The sequence below is a fragment of the Manis javanica genome, chromosome 15 (assembly GCF_040802235.1).
Source record: "Manis javanica isolate MJ-LG chromosome 15, MJ_LKY, whole genome shotgun sequence".
Taxonomy (NCBI): Eukaryota; Metazoa; Chordata; class Mammalia; order Pholidota; family Manidae; genus Manis; species Manis javanica.
In genome coordinates this window covers 82,158,180-82,176,292 of record NC_133170.1, presented here as the reverse complement: position 1 = coordinate 82,176,292, position 18,113 = coordinate 82,158,180, and the positions used below count along the sequence as shown (strand labels likewise).

The 18,113-nt window shown below is 48.9% G+C and overlaps 2 protein-coding genes across 7 annotated transcripts in view; one reads left to right on the top strand and one right to left on the bottom strand.

Annotated features, from left to right (window-relative positions):
* Nucleotides 1–2,597, top strand: part of ASCC2 (activating signal cointegrator 1 complex subunit 2) — a 34,532-nt gene extending 31,935 nt beyond the window's left edge. For all 6 annotated transcript variants that reach the window (XM_036993298.2, XM_073223395.1, XM_073223393.1 and 3 more), the window contains 3 exons: nt 157–250; nt 1,486–1,565; nt 2,046–2,597. In XM_036993298.2, coding sequence (XP_036849193.2) covers nt 157–250; nt 1,486–1,565; nt 2,046–2,217 — 346 coding nt within the window. In that variant the 3' untranslated portion in view covers nt 2,218–2,597. The remainder of the gene's footprint in view (nt 1–156; nt 251–1,485; nt 1,566–2,045) is intronic.
* A 13,563-nt stretch (nt 2,598–16,160) lies between these two features.
* Nucleotides 16,161–18,094, bottom strand: UQCR10 (ubiquinol-cytochrome c reductase, complex III subunit X). Its single transcript, XM_017677431.2, has 2 exons — nt 17,896–18,094; nt 16,161–16,421 (listed from the first exon to the last, which is right to left on the bottom strand). Exons 1-2 carry the CDS (start codon nt 18,043–18,045, stop codon nt 16,380–16,382), a joined length of 192 nt encoding a protein of 63 aa, XP_017532920.1. The 5' UTR covers nt 18,046–18,094; the 3' UTR covers nt 16,161–16,379.
* Between the last annotated feature and the right edge of the window lie 19 nt (nt 18,095–18,113).

Sequence of the window (18,113 nt, the reverse complement as noted above, 5' to 3'; positions counted from 1 at the left end):
GCAAAGCTGCTCTGGAAAGCACTGTGGCTTTTCCTGGCCTCCTGAGCCCCTCACGTCCTGGCGGCCCCCCCTTACTCCGCCCAATTCCCTTCTCCCTGAGGCTCTCTTTCCAAGTTTAATCCAGTCTTTGATCTCACTTTCTCTCTAACCCCTCAGGCCCTTCACCATCCCTCAGGTGCTGAGAGACAAAGTGCCCAGAGAAGGGCAGGAGGAGGACGAGGAGGAGGCGGCGGAGGATGAGGCCCCCAAGGTACCTCCCTTGCAGGTGGCAGGGGACGGGGAGGGTGCAGGCCTGAAGGGCAAACCACCCCTCCCTGCCTCAGAGAAGAGGGGCTCCTATGAGCCCAGGGGTCTGCTTGGAGAACGACTAGCTTAGAACTTGCCTCCACTGCCCAGTGAGGGCCCAGGGATGGGTTAGAGGCAGGTCTTTGAGCCACTGGGTTTATTAGGCCCAGGAGCCAGGGTACCAAGAAAGGGGCAGCTGTCTGCCACTGTGCCCAGGATGGCGATTCCTAAAGTCAGAGAGGCTTTGGAACCAGGGCCCTTGGAGGTCATCTGAGCTGGTGGGTTTGAAATTTTTATTTTTTAGCAGCTAAACTTTTTCTTCAAATGAGAAACTCAGCATATAAAACAGAAAAAAAGCGGCATTGCTCAGGTTGAATGGAGTGGCATCTGGGGACCCCAGATCCCCTCGTGCCCTCCCACCAGGGTGACAAAATCAGATGAGTCTGGAACCAGGCAACCAAAGTGAATGAGCAGCAGGCCCGCTGCAGACAGCGCCTACAGGTGGGGACGCGCACACACGCCCTGCCCGAGGGCTCCTCAGAGCAAGTGTAGGCCCCAGACTTCCAGGGCTTTCCCTTCTTCCCAGGCACGGGGTCAGCCCAGATTTTTATGTGAAATCTTCCAGTTTTCACTTGTCTGTGCTTTTTGAACAGCATGGGCCACCGTGGCCTGCCTGTGGTCCCCAGGTCGTAGCTCTTTCCCCCGCTCGCCTAGGCTCCTTGCCCCCTTGGCACAGAAAATGGTTTTCAAGAGTGGACACTCCCACAGCAAGTGGTGGCATGAGGATGAGTCAGCCTCCAGGCGCAGCGCTCTTGGCTTTCCGGGTCCTGTGTGGCCTCTCACGGGAGCCACCCTGGCCCGACCACCCCCCATTGCTCCCATGTGTCACCAGCACACTCCAGTTACAGTCCGCAGTCCGGCTGTGGCCCACCCGCTGCCATGCCCATCCGGGAAGCCTCAGGCCCTTCAGCTGCCTTCCCTTTGGGGAGGAGGGGGCAGGGGCAGAGGGGAGAGGCTTCTAGTGGAAAACTTGGACCAGAGCAAGCCCGGCTCCGTTCCAGGGCCTCCCCCTGCCCACCGTGGCTGTCCCCTTCTCCCAGCATGGAGGCATTAGTGAGATTGAGTCAGGTGCAGCCTCACCACAGCTGAGGGAAATGGGACAGCTCCTGATTCCAGATTTCCTCTCCCTCCCTTCCCCAGCCTGACCATTTTGTGCAGGACCCTGCGGTGCTGAGGGAGAAAGCAGAAGCCAGGCGCATGGCCTTCCTTGCCAGGAAGGGGTAAGCATTTGAAGGACCTGCTTCTGGTTGGGGGGCACCCATCTGGGGAAGGCCCAGCCAGCCACCTCAGAAGCCCATGCATGAACTCCAAGTGCTTTATGTGTATTAATTCAGCTCTTACTGTAGCCCCATGAAGTAGCTGCTATTATTATTATCCTCATTTTACAGATGAGGAAACTGAAGCCCATCCCCATTCCCAGGCCCTCCTTCCCCCCTTGCTGTGTGCTGTGCTCAGGCCACTAGCTGATCCTCCCCACAGGTTAGCCAGGGGCCCGCCTGGCAGCAAGGCTCAAGGAGAAATCACCCCGGGCTGGCCAGAGACCCCACAGCTCTGCCCCTGCCAGGCTCCTTTCCTCCTTCCTCTGGAGGTTGGAATGTCGGTGTCCTTTCCCAGGGACCTCTGAGAAAGGCTGTGGGCTCTGCCAACCAGAGCCTCTTCCAGCTGATGGGTCCTCCTGGGGGTGCGTTTTCCTCCCTCAGACACCGGCAGGACAGCTCGACAGCTGTGGCAGGTGGCCCCCGGGGCCACGGGCAGAGCCGGGAGACAACCCAGGAACGCAGGAAGAAGGAAGCCAGCAAGGCGGCGCGGGCCAACCACAACCGGAGAACGATGGCCGACCGCAAGAGAAGCAAAGGCATGATTCCATCCTGAGGCCGCCGCGCGAGGGCCAGCGGGAGGCAGCAACGCCTGACCTGCCAGACTGGGTTCCCACAGCCTTGGGCCCCTCTACTAGTTGGTCCGCTGCAAGTTCAACATCACCCCTCAACAGCCTCAGCTTTGCAGCCCCTGAGAAGGCCGCCGCATTGTCCACCAGCCAGCGCGAGCGCCTTCTGCAGACCACACAGTGCCTTATCCTGCAGCAGAGGAACCCACGGGGCCACAAGCAGGTGAAAGGGACAGGGACGGAGCTCCGAGACAGGCCCCCCAAACCTCGTGCAGCAAGACACCGCTTCCCTTTTGCCCTGGATGGCTGGAAACCTGTATATTCAAAAACAAAAAAGGCCTGTGAATAAAGGTTTTGACCCTTTCAAGCAATGATCCATGATGTGCCTGTGACATGCTCCCCCTGGGTCCTGTTCTTCAGGGACAGCCGCTATCTGCAGAGGAAGACAGCAAGATGGACACCATGCTGTTTTCATAGGCCTTTCGTGCTTGCCTGTCATTTTAACCCCTCCTGATGTTGCTCTGCCTTGCTGTGTGGCCCTAAGCATATCACTCCCCTCTCTGAGCCTCCACTCTCTGCCTGTGGAAGGAAGGGCTGAGGGTGTGAGGCCCAGCAGACCTTTCCATGATCTCATTTGGTCTCCACAACCTCCATCCTGGGAGGTAGGTACCATTTTCAGCCCCACAGGACAGATGAGGAAGGTGAGGCACAGAGCCAGGATTGCCTGCCCAGGCCACAGCTAAATAGCGGGAGACCAGGGGCAGGACACTCAGTCCGACCCCTGGTCTTTATAGGGTCCTAGGCCTTCGTTGGTGGTGTCATTCCCATCTCATAGCTGGCCTGAGGGTATCTGGCTAGGAGGAGAGGCAGTGCCAGAACTCGGTGCCTGGTTGTGCGTACACACCATTAAATCCTCCAAAATCGAAGAGTAGGAGACTGGAAGGAACAATTGCCAAGCCCTGTTGAAGTTAGTGGGACTCAGCCCCCGCCCAGGCATGGCCGACTGGCTCCTGGAATGGCAGCAGCTTCCAGAGATCCCAATCCTGGGCCTCCAGAATGCTGCTGATCAGCAGCAGATCAATAGTGGGTCCTTTGCCGGGCCGATCCAAATCCAGCCTGGCCTGCAGTCCATCAGGAGAAGCCAGCGCCCCCACCCAGCTGGGCCCTGGCACATCACCCTAAAGGCTAGTATGCTTTATTTGCACGTGGTTAGGAGGAGCATCTGAAGCAGTGAGGCAGACAGGCACTTGACAAATTGTTCTCCTTAGGCCCAGCTGCACACGTGGGAATCAATAGCGATTCCTCTGAGTCTCTGGGTTGAGATGCAGAGCAGATACGGGGCGGTGTCCTCCCCTCACAGTGCCAAATTAGCTGAGGTCAGGCTCAGGGTCAGCCATCCTGACAGGCAGCAGGGAGACTGTTTCCTCTCGGGGCATTTGCCAGGGACTGAGCTCAATGGCAGGATCATTCCTGTTCTCTCTCACTGAGCTCCTCGGACTCAACTGTTGGCCCTGGCACCAGGCGAGGTGGGCGGGGGAAGCTCCTGGGCCTTGCCTGCCTTACCTGTTGCTGTTCATACGCCCCTTCTCACCTTCACTGTCGCCTGCATCCTGACCACCTGGAGCAGTGTTCAAGCCTCACATGCGCATCCTGAGTTAGAGGATGTGGGAAGACAGGCAGTTTTTCAAAATGTCCCTTGAGGAACTATGTACTTTCTCATTTCAGATCTTGAAGGCACCCTTTCAAGGAGGTTTTGCAAACAGCTCAGGGGTCATCCAGAATGGTGCTGGGAGGCACACCCCTCCACCTCTCAGGGCCTCAGTTTTCCCATCTGTAATGTTGGGTATTTTGGACCAGATCAATGGTTTCCACTTGGTGCCAATTAAATCCTCTGAGGAAGCCCCAAGGTTTAAGATGGGCAATGGCAGAAGTGTTATAAGTGAAGTGTGGTGGTGGCCCTGAACCCTGCCCGCTTGGTCACCAGGCCCCACCACTCCTATTATGGCTCCTGAGCAGGAATTTTCAAGTGTCTTCTCTGTACCCTGGCAGAGGGCATGACTATCACAGGCATTTCCCAGGAAGCTTTTAGGACCTTGTACCTTCAAGAGGAGTTAGGACTTGAGTATCTTTCTAGTCCATGAGTGGCAATAATGGCAGATGTGCTATGTGAGCAGTGGTTCTGTGCCTTTGTGAAGTGTGGGGAGCAGAGCTTGTCATTGTTTATAAAAGGGACCTTGGGAGCCCAGAGAGGGCAAGTAACTTGCCCAAAGCCAGTGGCAAGTTAGTGGCAGAGCCTGGATGCAGATCCTTCCTGAGTGACCCTCTCTGGCATCCAGGTGCCATCTGGAAGAGGAAATGACTGGCAAGAACCTACCTGTCCCTGCCACACCTGAAGCCTGCGTTAAATACTACAGGGAGGGAAACAAACAAAAAAACAAAAGTAAACCGACCAAAAATGCATGGGGGTGTTGTAGAACCACCCCTTGACAATGATGTCAATTGAAACCCTGGTAGCATCATGAGAAACTAAATATTCAAGAATAAGATTTAAAAAGATAAATATATTTGAAAGCTAAATACATGATGGCAATGTACCATGATTGTGAAAATGTTAAAAAAGATATTTTTGCATACAGACCAAGTCTGGAAGGAAATGTACATAAATGAAAATGATGGTGAGACGATGACAACGTGTAATGAGAATAAAAGCACTCACTGAGCACTTACCACCGCCAGAGCTTCTGCTGGGCTCTTTCATGGCATTATACTGTTTAATCCTCACCAGGCAGGTACAGATGAGAAGTCCAAGGTCAGGGAGAGTAGTGGACTTGCCTAAGGTCACACCATTAGCAGGTGACCGAGGAGGGATACAATCCTGGGATTGCCTCCTAAAGCCCATGCTCTTAATCCCTGAGCCACCTGCCGTTCCTCTTTCCCCCATACCCTCATCCTTGTTACTACTGTTCTTACAAAGAAAGAAAATACAAGAAAAATAGCTGCAGAACAAGAGAATGGGAAATTCCATTTCATCAGGCCAGGCCAACAGGACTCCAGTTACATGTATGTTGAACCATTTGTTACTGGCCCACAGAGCTCAGATGCTCTGTTCTATTTCTTTCACTTAGTGTTTTCAAATTCATTTATCCTTTCCTCTTTGTGTCTAGTCTGCCATTAAGCCCATTAATTAGCTTTTCATTTTTGAGTCCAATCCCTCTCCAGGGAAAGGAGAGAAAAGGCTGGCCCAGCGCATTCTCAGCTGAGACGCAGACAGCAGAGCCTGGGGGGCGCTGCAGCCTGGGAGGGGGCCGAGAGGCTGGGGTCAAAGGATCCAGGGTGAGTGAGGAAGAGGGCAAGTGAGTCCTAGGGTTGGGGCCACAGGCCATGCGAGGGCCTACACGTTTGTCCAGAGCAGCAGCCTGCCCTCAAGGTTTAGGACATGGACAGTCCACCCAGCTGGGAGGACCAAGGCCTGGGGGACAAGTTTGTCTGCTCAGCACATGTTCACCAAGGTCTGCTAGGTGCCAGGTACAGCACCAGGCTTGTGTGAGAAAGACCAGGCCCTCATGCTCATGGAGTTTGCAGTCCAAGAGAGTTGTGGCTGTCAAATAACACATCTTGGAAAAATGCTAACTCCTAATGAATAAGTTAATGAAGATACGAGTAGGCAAGGTCAACAGAAAGAAACTGAGAGTAAAGAAACTTTACAGCAGCGGTGGGTGGTGTTTGCAGTGTGGGGCAGCAGCTGAAAGGTCAACCAGGCCAAGGCAACGGGCGGAGGCTTTGCCACAGCTTTGCTAGGACACAATGGGGAGGCAGCCGGTGGAAAGAAGGGAAGACGAGGAGGAGAAGGAAAAAAATTGGGCCTCTCTGGGAAGGAACTTGGCATTGAAGAGGAGTTCAGAGTTGAGAAGGAACGTCTGAACCCAGATCACCCTGGTGGGATGCCTAGGAGCCAAGGGGACACCTGAGCCCTAAGGGCCCACCTGCAGGAGGCTAGTCCCCAGTAAGGGGAAGATGGGCCGGGGGCCTCGTGGAGCTCTGCACATCAGGGCACGTCAGGCCAGCATCAGGCCTCGTCCAGCTCTCTGGGCGCTGGGACAGCAGGGAGGGGCCCTGACTGTGGCCAGAGGCTGTTGTTGCAATTCTGCAGCCTGAACCAAGGTAAAAATTTCAGTCTGAAGGTTACTCCCTCCAGCCCCGAGTGTGTTAGGGTGGGGTGGGCGGCAGGCCATATCTTAAAATGAGCATGAAATTCCAACTTGACATCATACTGGAAATTCTCTTCCAACAGTCGATAATCATCAAGAGAATTCTACACATTGGCAGACTGCAGAGAGCCTGAAAGGGCATTTAGTCCAGAATTTCTCAACCTATTTAAACCTATTTAAATGCCCCAACCTCAGGCCCTGGTTTTTCAGATACCCCCACCTTCCCTGGGGGTGGGGAGGTTTGCCCGGCTTAAGAATTAACTGAGCTTCAGTGGGTCTCTCCCAACCACAGAGGTTCTATTTTTATATACTTTACTCACTGTGGTCTGAATTACCAGAGTAACTGATTCTTCTACTTTTCCAACTATGAAATTATGACACTGAATATGCTTTTCTGGCTGCATGAGCCAGAAAAGTGCTGGGGGGTGGAGTGAGCACCCTGACATTCCCTTAAGTGCTCTGCCATCCCCAAGACAGTAATTATGGTTTTCTCCTTAAAGTGGTTTTCACAGAAGAGCCTGGCAGAAAGGGAGCCCCCAGTGGGATGAGGACCAATCGTTCCTGTACATTTAGGAATATTATTTATGGAGCTTGCACACGGGCTCCCACCTTATCTCTGATCTACTCAGCATTCTTTCACATGCACATTCCTAGGCCACACAAATCTGTCCTTATTACTATTAATTTGTTCATAAACATGTCTTGGGGGGGAAAGGAGCACTGGATTAAGGGTCAGGAAGTCAGGGTCCAGGCCCTAGATTTCAACAAGCTCTGTGACTTTGGGTCAGTCCCTTGGCTTCTCTGGGCCTTGATTTCCTTTGTGTGAGAAGTGGGGGGTAATCATTCTTCCAGCCCTCTTACCTCATGGGCGCAGGTAATTGATGAGGGTCAGATGAGATCATGACTCCGGGGATACTCTGAAAGCAGGGAACCCCATTCAAATGGAAGAGAAGAAAACTGATGGGCAGCCCTGTCTACTCTGCACCTGGGGCAGTTTCCACTTCTCCTTTCTTTTAATCACCCTGCCAGGAACCTCTCTGCACAAATGACCTGCTATTCCCGAGGGGTACATTTTTTCTTTTTTCTAGGAGAGCAAGGTACAGGCTTTTATTTAGAAATAAAGTGAGAGGGAAGAGCTCCTGGCTCACGCCAGGAGGGGACAAGAGAGCCCCCAAGGGGTACATTTTTAAATGTGGAATTCTGGGGTCACAGGTTTAGAGCTGCCTCTAGCTGGATTTTTGTTGATAGTTCTCATCAGGACAGAATCAGGGGATGGTTTGAACTCCAAGGCTTTGCCTCCATGGTCAAGTGCTGTCATGAAACAGCCTTCCCCCAGGCCCCAGCCTTGGGCGGGGCTTGGAAACTGTGGCAGCGAGACCCCCTGGAAGGGAGCTTGTTTGGAAGAGAGTGAGGCTAATGCCCCAGCCTTCTCACGGGCTCACCAGGTGCCATATGACAGATCCAGTGGGCAGGGCTCAGTCCCCAGGTCCAGCCAGCCTCTGTCACAGGAGAGGGGCACCAGATGCCGACCAGCCCTCTGACCTGCCAAAAGGGATGATGCAGTCTGTCACACCCGCAAAACCAGATTCCCCCACTCAGGAAGGGTCTGAACAGAAAGTCACTGGTCCCTCCCCCAGAGGATTAGCTCAGAGTAACATGCAATGGCTGGGCCAGAATGTTTTCCTGGGGATCAGGGCCCTCTGAATGGCCAGGGGTCTGTTTTGCTTTTGCCATTCAGAGTAGGGGGTAGGCTCTGGGGTCAGAACTCAGCTGGCCTCAGCCACGCCTTGGATCTGTGACTCTGAGCAAGGTGGCCTCACCTTGTAGGTGAGCCATAGTTGTCTTGTCTGTACATTGGAGATGTTGGCACGGTGTCTGGGATAAAGTGTGTACAGTCCTAGCCCTCTGTGAGGCAGGCTAGTGAACTCACAGGGCCCTGCTTACAGGAACCCAAGAAAGGGGTGGCAGGTGCCTCCTACCAGTGCTCCAGCTGGCTTTCTGTGCACCCCATCTCTCACCTTCTCAGCATAGCTGCCCTGCCACCTCCAGGTTAGTCTTCCCAGAAACCTCTGGGCTCAGGATGGCCTGGACACACAGGAGCAAAGAAGAGAAGACAGGCAAAATCTAGCCTGGTAAGGGTGTGATGAGTACCCTGGGAGCCCAGAGGAGGTACCCTGCCCAGCTTTGTGGGACTGGTAATGTCCTCACTGGAGCCTTGAAACAAAGCCTGGTGACAGCTGTGGTTCTAAGCCTCATGTAGAGGTTCAGTCACTTGTTCACGGCTGAGCAGTGGCTGAGTCAGGGTTCAAACCCAAGTTTGCCAGCCTCCAAAGTTCTTATTTGCAGCCCCTTGGCTTTCCTACCTTCTTAGAGCTTGGCACTTGAATTAGGAGCCAGATAATTCCACATGTATGGAATTAGTATGGAAAAAGAGGGCCTATCACCTCCTGCATTCTTAACACCATATTTCTGTTGATAAAACCTATAGTTAAGTCATTCCATTGACAGAGGGGCAGGAGAAAGGAGAGGAGAGCAGGAAGCTGGGCAGAACTTATTTTTCAAATCTCCACTTTGCCATAGTCTCTCCTGTCTGCCTTAGAGGCTCCAATTTGAAGATGTTTCGCTAGGAAAGCTTAGTGAGCTGAGGAGGTAAAACATCACATGCAATTCCAGCCCCAGGGCAGGAAGTGGCCTCTGTGTTGGAGGCCTGTACAGGAGGGAGACAAGTCTGCTCAGACATCAGGAAGGGAGGAGGACTGACAGAAAGGAGAGGACTCCGTTACGTGGTGAAAGGTGTGGGGAAGAGAGAAGGGCTGCCTGCGGAAGACACCAGTCTGCTGGGGTTTAAAGCAGGGTTAAGGCTACTGAAAACAAGAGTGTCAAGGGACACAAAGGGGAGCGCAAGAAAGTGACCAGGCCTTAGAGGGATGGAAAGGATGTTGGAAACATGGTTTTAAAGCAGCGGGGACAAGGGGTGGGGGCACTTGGATGACTCAGCTGCAGTCATCCCCAAAGCTTCCAGCATTTTGTGGATCGAATATGCTAATTAGGCGCTGGTCCCTGAGACCGTGCGGGGCGCCTCCATTCATTTACATGCGGTAGCAACATAACAAAACCACCCCTAAGAGGCACGTGCTGACATCACAAGCATCCTCTCACGTATCTTCCCAAGCACCCTGTGAAGCAATATTATCATTATCTCATTTCCCACACAAGGAAACCGAGGCTCACGGAGGGGAAGCAATCTGCCAAGGACATCGGGCTGGAGGGTAGCAGAGCTAGAATCCAAACTCAGGCATGTGCTGTTTCCATAACACATGCGTAGGCACAAGATGGAAGAGCAAAGGGGCCCCACAGTGGGCACCCAATTTGGATAATTTGTGAAGCGAGGTTTGAGGTAGTTGGGATCTTAAATGTCAACCTAAGGAATGTGAACTTGATCCGCAGGCAGTGGAGACCCGTTGAAGGTGTGTGAGCAGGAGAGTGGACCTGGCCGCCTCACAAGGGCGCAGTGGGAAAGCAAGGGTCCAGAGCAATTGAGGGAGATTCTGTGCAGGAGTTTGGAAGGGAGAGCAGGCCAGGAGCAGCAGGAAGGCGGTCAGCACCCCTGTACTCCCAGCCTGTGGGCTGAGTGGCTCCCAGCTGACACTTCTTCCGCATTCCATCGTCTTGTCCTTGAGGCCAGCTGGAGTCTGCCCCTGGCATTCAGTCTGTGTATACATGCAAGCATATCAGGCCAACGCCCCAGCGAAAAGAGAAAATGATTTTAACATGGCACGGAGCTGTGGATATGAGTGCAGTCTCTGGAGCCAACTGTTCTCTACTTAACCTTTTATCTACTCTCACTAGCTGTGTTACTCTGGGCAAAACACTTAACCTCTCCGAGCCTCATTTGCTACTATAACATGGGGTGAAGAGCAGTGCCCACCCACCTTGCACTGAGGTCCAGAGACACAGGGCATGTTAATGGCACCTGGCTCAGGCCTGGCCCTGGAGGGGTGCCTGGAGAAGGCAGCTGTGTGTGTGTGTGTGTGTGTGTGTGTGTGTGATTGTCTACATGCCCCTTGTACACAGTGTTTGTCCTTTGCCAACACTCAGGCAGCTGCCATAACCTCCATCTCACCCAGGGAATTTGTATTCCCTCCAACTCTGCACCTTGCTCAGACATTCTAAATTCATTGATTTTTGTCCTTTCCTCAGAAGACTTCAAACTCATTTGCAGGACAGTCCTTGTTCCTTGTTATTGGAAGGGCTGGCTGAGTTATTGGGATGGGATCTATTTCTTTTTAATAACTTACATTGCTTCCCCCTCCTTATTACAAAAGCAGGAACATGCTCGGTGTGGTTCACACAAATAAGAGAAGAGAAAGTAGAACCACCAATAATCCCACCTTCCGGAAATAATCATGGTTAGGATTTTAGTTATCCTTCCAGCATTATTTTACAAAAAGGAATATACACATTGGCTCTCTGCAAAAATGGGCTCATACTACACATGCTATTATTTTTCCAGTTAGTAAGACATTGTGAACATTTTTCCATTTCTCACCTACATCCTTTTTAATAGCTTAATACTATTCAATTGTACCGTGCTTTAGTCAACCACTTCCCTATAGTTGTACACTTAGGTTGTTTCTCATTATTATTAAACTAAATGAACAACTTCCAGGCTAAATATTTGTGCGCATCTATGGTTATTTTCTCAGGGTAAATTCTTAGAAATAGAATTGTTGGGTCAAGTTTTTCGACTGTCTGGATGGTTCTTCCCACCAACAGGATTTAAGGATGATCATTTCTCACATCTTGCTCACACTGGGTATTATAATTTTTTAAAAATCTTCACAAGCTTACTCAGTAAAAGCATATCTAGTTATTTTTCTTTTGCAAATCCTTTCTTGCTGAGCCTCAAGGAGCAGATGCAGGTATAAAATGGGCCTGAGAAATAAACCTCCTGCATACTAACCCCCAGCCCAGAGTCCCAGGGACCCCAACCTTTGCTAGGTAGCATCCTTATGTCCACTGTGGACAAGCCTAGAATGTTCTAAGGACTGGGCCTTTCTTCTTTTCTTTGAGCTGCCAGGACAACTTGGACTCTACCTGGAGCTGGAAAGTTTTGAACCTTGGCAAGAAGCTCTGCAGTGCTAGAAGCTTCCAAGTTAACCCCTGGCTGGGTTAATTAACCAGTCAGCTGGGTGAGGATTTACTGCACAGAAATCCTTACTCCCCTTGACACCCCTCCAAGATGACAACATCTCCAGAAACAATAAGAATCATGGCTGCCATTGTGCAATATCACGGAGGTTATTTTACAGATGAGGAAACTGGCTTGGAGAAGAGTATAATTTACCTAAGTTCACACAGCCAGGGAGCAGTGAGGTTTGAATTCTAACCCAGGACTGTGCATTCTAAAATAAGTGCTCTTTACACTTCACTAGAGCCATTTTAGGTGCATAATAATATACCCTTTTGGATCATTGTTCAGCTTAAGGGATACATAAACTGCAAAGCGCTGACTACAATGCCCAGCTCACAGTAAGTAGCTGATAAATGTAACCTATTGATCAGAAACACACCAGGGCCTTCCCTTTCTTAGAATGAAATCCAAGCTCTTTTAACATGGTCTTCAAGAGCACACAGCACCTGACCCTGCCTACCACTCCCTTCCTTCCTTCAGTTCAGGAATAAACCAAGCTCATGCCCACCTCAGGACCTTTGCACCTGGTGTTCTCTTTTCCTAGAACACCCTTACTCTTGATCTTCACCTGGCTGAGACTTCTGTTCAAATCTCAGCTCAAATGTCACTTCCATAGAGAAGTCTTCCCTGACTACCAGCCTGAGCATCTCACATTGCTGTTCAAACCTGAGTCACTCCCTATAGGTAACTCAGTTTTATTTTATTCACAGCCCTTATCATGAGCTGAAATTCTTATTTACTTATTTATTCATTGTCTCTCTTACTAGATTGTAAGTTGAAAGAGGGTAGGGATCTTTCTTGTTCTCCACTGTATGCCCAGGGTCTAGAATAGTGCCAGGCAGAGTAGGCACTCAATAAAAGATTATTGGTTGAATGAATGAATGAATGAATGTAATGGACGGTCTCTACCAGTTTGGAGAGAGACTTTGAACACAAAAGAGAGGCTAGGGCAATTTGACATCAGCTCAAATACTCATAGTTAAGAGAGCAGTCTGGCTTGCTCAGAGTAAGCATACTGGGTGCCAGCTTCTCAAAAGAGGATTTCAGACACCTTCTGGAACTTGGTGTAGGAAATACTAAAGCATTTAGCTTTCCTGACACTTGTGGAAGGGGAGCAGGTGGGGAGTCCTTGGGGCTTTCGAACTGTAAAGACTGTCTCATCTCTTGACTCCAGGAAATGCCTCAGGCTGAGCTTGGGAGAGGAGAGAACTTTTCCCAGTATTAACAGCTTCTCAGTGCCAGTCTGAGGAGGGTGCTAATCCGTTTCCCCAACCTGCAAGTCTGACCCGCCCAGGGAGCTCTGGGAGGCCCAGCTCTCAGTTGGCAGTGAGGACAAGTCTTCAGTGGGGCTTGGAAAGGGAGCCCTGAGCCACCAAGCAGCCAGGTCCCAGGCCTGGAGCTGGCTAGGGGCCTACTTTCTGCACTTCTCTGTGTTCACGCTGTCTGGGCAACCCCCTTTTAAATTATACTCCCCACTCATTATAAAAATAATACACGCTTCATGCAGAAAACTTAGAAATCAAAGGAAAATACAACAGGAAAGAAAATGACTCAGCCCAAGTTAACCAGTGTTAACGATTGGTGTGAATATTTCCATTTGTTTCTTATATATGTTGACAAAAATAAATACAGCTTGCTTTCTATGAATTTGTGATCTACTTTTTTTACTTAGCTTATATGTTGACTGTTTTATGTGAGTGGGCACCTTAACCATTTTTACTTCATTGCTTTTTTATAAAATATTTTTTACGAGAATATATCTTCTTCTTGTAAGAAAAAGTAAATACGTCTTGCACAAAGTTAAAGTTCTTTGAATTCCCACCCCTTGGAGATAACCACCATGAAAAAGTCTTGTGCACAACCTTCAGTGTTTCATGTGTACATGTATCAGTGTATATATTCTCACAAATGGAATGAAGCTAAGTAATTAAACATCCCATTTTGCAGCTTGATTTTTGTTTCACTTTATCTTTCTTCATCACTGCTCAGTTACCTCAGTCTTTTTAATGTCTCTGTAGATCTACAGTATGAATCTACCTTTTTAGTTAACCACTCCCCTAATGAAGGACATTTTTCTTCTTCTAATTCCAAACAATGCTCCCTGACTTTGCGTGTGTGTGTGTGTGGAGGTGTGTCTGCACATGTAATTCTGGAAATACTTCTCCAGAAGTAGAATGTCAGGGTCAAGAGGAATGAATTTAAGAAAACCAAACTAGGCTTCCTGAAATTTAAACATTTTGTACATCAAAAGACATTATCCACAGAGTAAAAAGGCAACCCAAAATGGGAGAACATATTTGCAAACCACAGAGGTGATAAGGGATTAATATCCAGAGTATATAAAGAACTCTTAAAACTCAACAACAAAAAGACAACCTGATTTAAAACTCAGCAAAGGACTTGAACAGACACTTCTCCAAAGATATAAGAATGGCCAATAGCACATGCAGAGATCCTCCACATCGCTAATCATCAGGGAAATGCAAATCAAAACTACAGTGAGATACCACCTCACGCCCATTAGGACGGCTACTATCAAAAAACCCTAGAAAATAACAAGTGTCAGTGAGGAGGCAGAGAATTGGTAGGAATGTAAAATGGTGCCGCTCCTGTGGAAACTGGAAAACAGTATGCAAGTTCCTCAAAAAATTAAAAATAGAATTAACGTATGACCCAGCCATTCCATTTCTGGGTATATCAAAGCTATGTTTGTACACCCACGTTCACAGGATACCTAAAATGTGGAAGCGAGCCAAGTGTCCCCTGATGGCTGGATGGATAAGCAAACGGGTATATTCATATAATGGCTTACTACTCAGCCTTAAAAAGAAAGGAAATTCTGCAATATGCTACAACACAGATGAACCTTGAGGACATTATGCGAAGTGAAATAAGCCAGTCACCAAAAGACAAATACTGTTTGTTGCCAGGGACTGGCGGGGGAGGGGAGCTGTTTAACAGCAGTTTCAGTACTATGGGAATGGACGGCAGTGATGCCTGCACAATGGGAATATACTTCATAAAATGTCAACAGTGGTGAAGATGGCCACTTTTGTTATGTATATTGTAATGCACAATTTTTTTTTAAAAAAAATGAATATTTAAAATAGATATTACCGAAGTGCCTGCAAAACCATTGTTCCAATACCCATGGGCAGTGCCTGCTCCTTCATCGAAAAAGTCATGTTGCTAATCTTCATTTTCTGGTGGGCAAAAAAACAGTGATTCATTTTATTAGTGAAACTGGACATCTTTCCGTGTTTGTGGCCATTTGTATTTCTTAATTGCCTCTTCATGTCATTTGCCCTGACTTCTATTTTTTTTTTACCTTGTTTTTATTTAGAAGATTATTTCATATATTAGTGAGATCAATGCTTTGCCATTTGTTGGGTATTTTCTCCCAGTTAAAACATGGTTTTAAATGACTGCATATTTACCTCAATAGTTTGGCTATTTTGTTTTCATTTTTTTCCCTATTAAAATCATCATGATGAACATCTCCTGTGGACATGCACATTTCTTTAAGGAAAATTTGCCAGAAGTGGGATTTATTGAATCAAAGGTATCCCATTAAGGATCTTAATATTTATGTATAGAATATCCTCAAAAAAGATGGTTCCACTTCTCAATAGTGCATGAACGCCATATATGTGATATAGGAGGGCATTTATAGATCTCCTGCAGTTCAAGTCCCATGTTCTGTTTACCACCAGATGCCTAGCACCCAGCATAGTGCTCCAACATAGTGACTACCCAAATGTTTGTTGAACGAATAACCACACTGTCCCATTCCTACTGCTCCACACCCTTCCACAGAATCATTTGGTTCTCTGGGTCCTTAACCATCCTCTCATGTCTTTTTGCCAGCAGGTACCTCCATATACCTAGATAATGTTAACTGCATTTAAAACTCCTTTAATACTCACAAAACCCCACGCAGATGGTACTTTTATCATCCCCATTTTACAGACCAGGAAACCAAAGCTCAGCAAGGTCAACGACCTTGCCTTGGTTCACACAGCTATTACTGGTGGAGTGAGGATTCAAACCTGCCAAGTAAGCACCATGATGAACCACACTCATTGGAGAGAAACTCTGACAGGAGGCTCAGAGTCCTGGTACAATTTAATCATCACCAGAAGATGGGCTGTGGCCCAGAGAGGTATGCCACCTTACCCAACAACACTCAGCAAGTTAAAGGCAGAATGGAGGCCTGGAGCAGGGAGTAGCCCAAGACCCCCAGGCCAGGGTTTTCTCCCCAGCTGAATTCATAGTGCTTCCCTATGGCCACGCCAGTCAGCTTCCCTCTGCATGACGTGAGAATGGAATTGCTGGTTTAGAAGCAAAAGTTGAAGGTTATATCCCCAACTCGAGCTCATATTTTGAAAACCTGAATTCTTTGGAAGTCAAAGGAAAACCCAAAATAATGAAATCTGCCTTTCAGATATTTGCAGAGGACTATGCAGTGGTGTCAAATAACTGACAAGTAAAGATTGAGTTAACAAAGCACTGGATACAGAAGCAGGTCTCAAGGGCAATTTACATTTATTTGTTGTTGACTCTGACTAAACATACTTCCAACACAGCAGAAGTTAGAGTCTGTCAGGTGAAGCCATTTCTTGCCAAATGTTAAAGGTGGTAGATGAATAGTAACTTGAGCATCATCTTCAAGTAGTGGCCCTGGCTCTGGGCAAACAGCTGGTTGGTGGGCCTCGTCCTTCTGGCCTCGATGGGGGCCTCCAAGGAACTACTGGTTCTCATACTTGTGCTTGATATGTTTCCACAGCTTCTGCATTTTAAAGACAAGAGCCACAAACTTTGGTTTCACCTTTTTGATTTTACAATGATGCCCATTGACCCAGCCTCTTAAACAAGCTTGACAAACACATACCACGTCCTGTTTGTGGTGCGCAAACTAAGCCACACTAGGCGTGATGCACATTCATAAAATGCTTTGATGCTCTTAAGCATCATGTGAAGTAAGTAGAAAGGGATGATTTTCTGTTATAGGAAATGGAGACAGAGATTCAGGGAACTGCCCAAAAGCACAAAATTATTAAGGAACAGAGCTTAGATAATCTCATTTCTTTAATTCCCAGATTAAACAGGTCCTAAATGCATAGTCTCCAAATACTTCACACTGAGCCATTTTTTATTTCCAAGAACCTATGATCCTTGGGTTAGGAATTAGCTGAATTCTCATCCCTAAAAACGCAGAAGACAGGTGGGTCATGACAACACACTTGAATTGGGTATGTGAACTGCTTGCCGGTGATGGAACAACAGCAGCATTTTCACAGGGTCAGTAAGTTGCCGTGATTACAGACAATAATACATCATTAGTGGACAGAGCTGCCTGGCTGTACAGTCACAGCTTAAAATTAAAAACTCAAGTGAATACTGGAACAGGGCTTTCTGTACAAGACCTTCCCCAATATGAGCCACAGTTGAATGATACAAAGTATACACAGCTATTCAGCACAGTGCCTGGTACACAAGGAGTCTAAAAGGCATTGTTATTCCCTATCTTATGTTTCCACGATCTCTAAGGAATGTAACACGTTACTTGTTCAGTGGTACACCCAATACTGTGGCACCTTGTCTGTATCTCATTTAATCCTCACAAGAACTCCGAGGTAGCTATTGTTATTATCATCTCCATTTCACAGATAAAAGTGAAGCTGAGAGGTTGTGAGACTCGCCCAACTTAATACAACCATTAGTGTGGCAAGGCCCAGGATTCCCATCCAGGGCTTATTTCATACCCCACACCTTTACCAATTATTGCCACGCTGCCTGCATGGGAAGCCTAGGACACGAAGAAGTGCTATCTGAAAAAGGCGACAGTGTCTAAGTTGTCCTTTTCCCGGGCGTCGCCCGCTCAAATCTGCCCAGGAAACCCTTGGGGACGGGCGGTCCGGTTTCCTACCCTGACATGCCGCTGACTTCCCGGTGGCGTGGCCCTAAGCAAGCCCTTTGCTCTCACTAGGCTTCAGTTTTCGCTTCTGCAAATGGACAAGTGGGTCTGAGGGGTAGGAGACCGCAATACTTACAAACCCCTTAAAGGTGGGATCTACTGCCCTCGTTTCACTTATTAGGATTCACACTGGGGAAGGGCAGACAGCAGTCTACAGACAGAAGGCGCCCAGGATTTACACCCCCAACACACCCCTCATAAGGGTAGAGAGCTGAGTCCCGCCCCACGTCCACTCCCACTATCACCCCGCAGGCGGGCCCAAGGTCAGGGTGGCCCAGGCCCTCACCCCCTGGTTGATGTGTTCGTAGATCGCGTCCGCGCCTTGATCGAAGGCGCGCTCGAAAAACAGGGCGCCCACAGCGATGGTGAGGGCGAAGGTGGAGGTCCTGCGGAACAGCAGGGAGTACAACCTCGCAGCAAGCGACGGAGCCGCCATGTTGTTCTTCTGACGGACTTACGCCACCGCGCCTGCGCCGCTGCTGACCTTGCTCTCCAAAAGCCTTC

What these genes read in the sequence shown, in the direction of transcription:
- UQCR10 (XM_017677431.2), bottom strand. Translation starts at nt 18,045, where the DNA reads ATGGCGGCTCCGTCGCTTGCTGCGAGGTTGTACTCCCTGCTGTTCCGC. An exon ending in ACGAACACATCAACCAGGGG is followed by an intron (nt 16,422 to 17,895) that starts GTGAGGGCCTGG and finishes TTTAAAATGCAG; the next exon opens with AAGCTGTGGAAACATATCAA.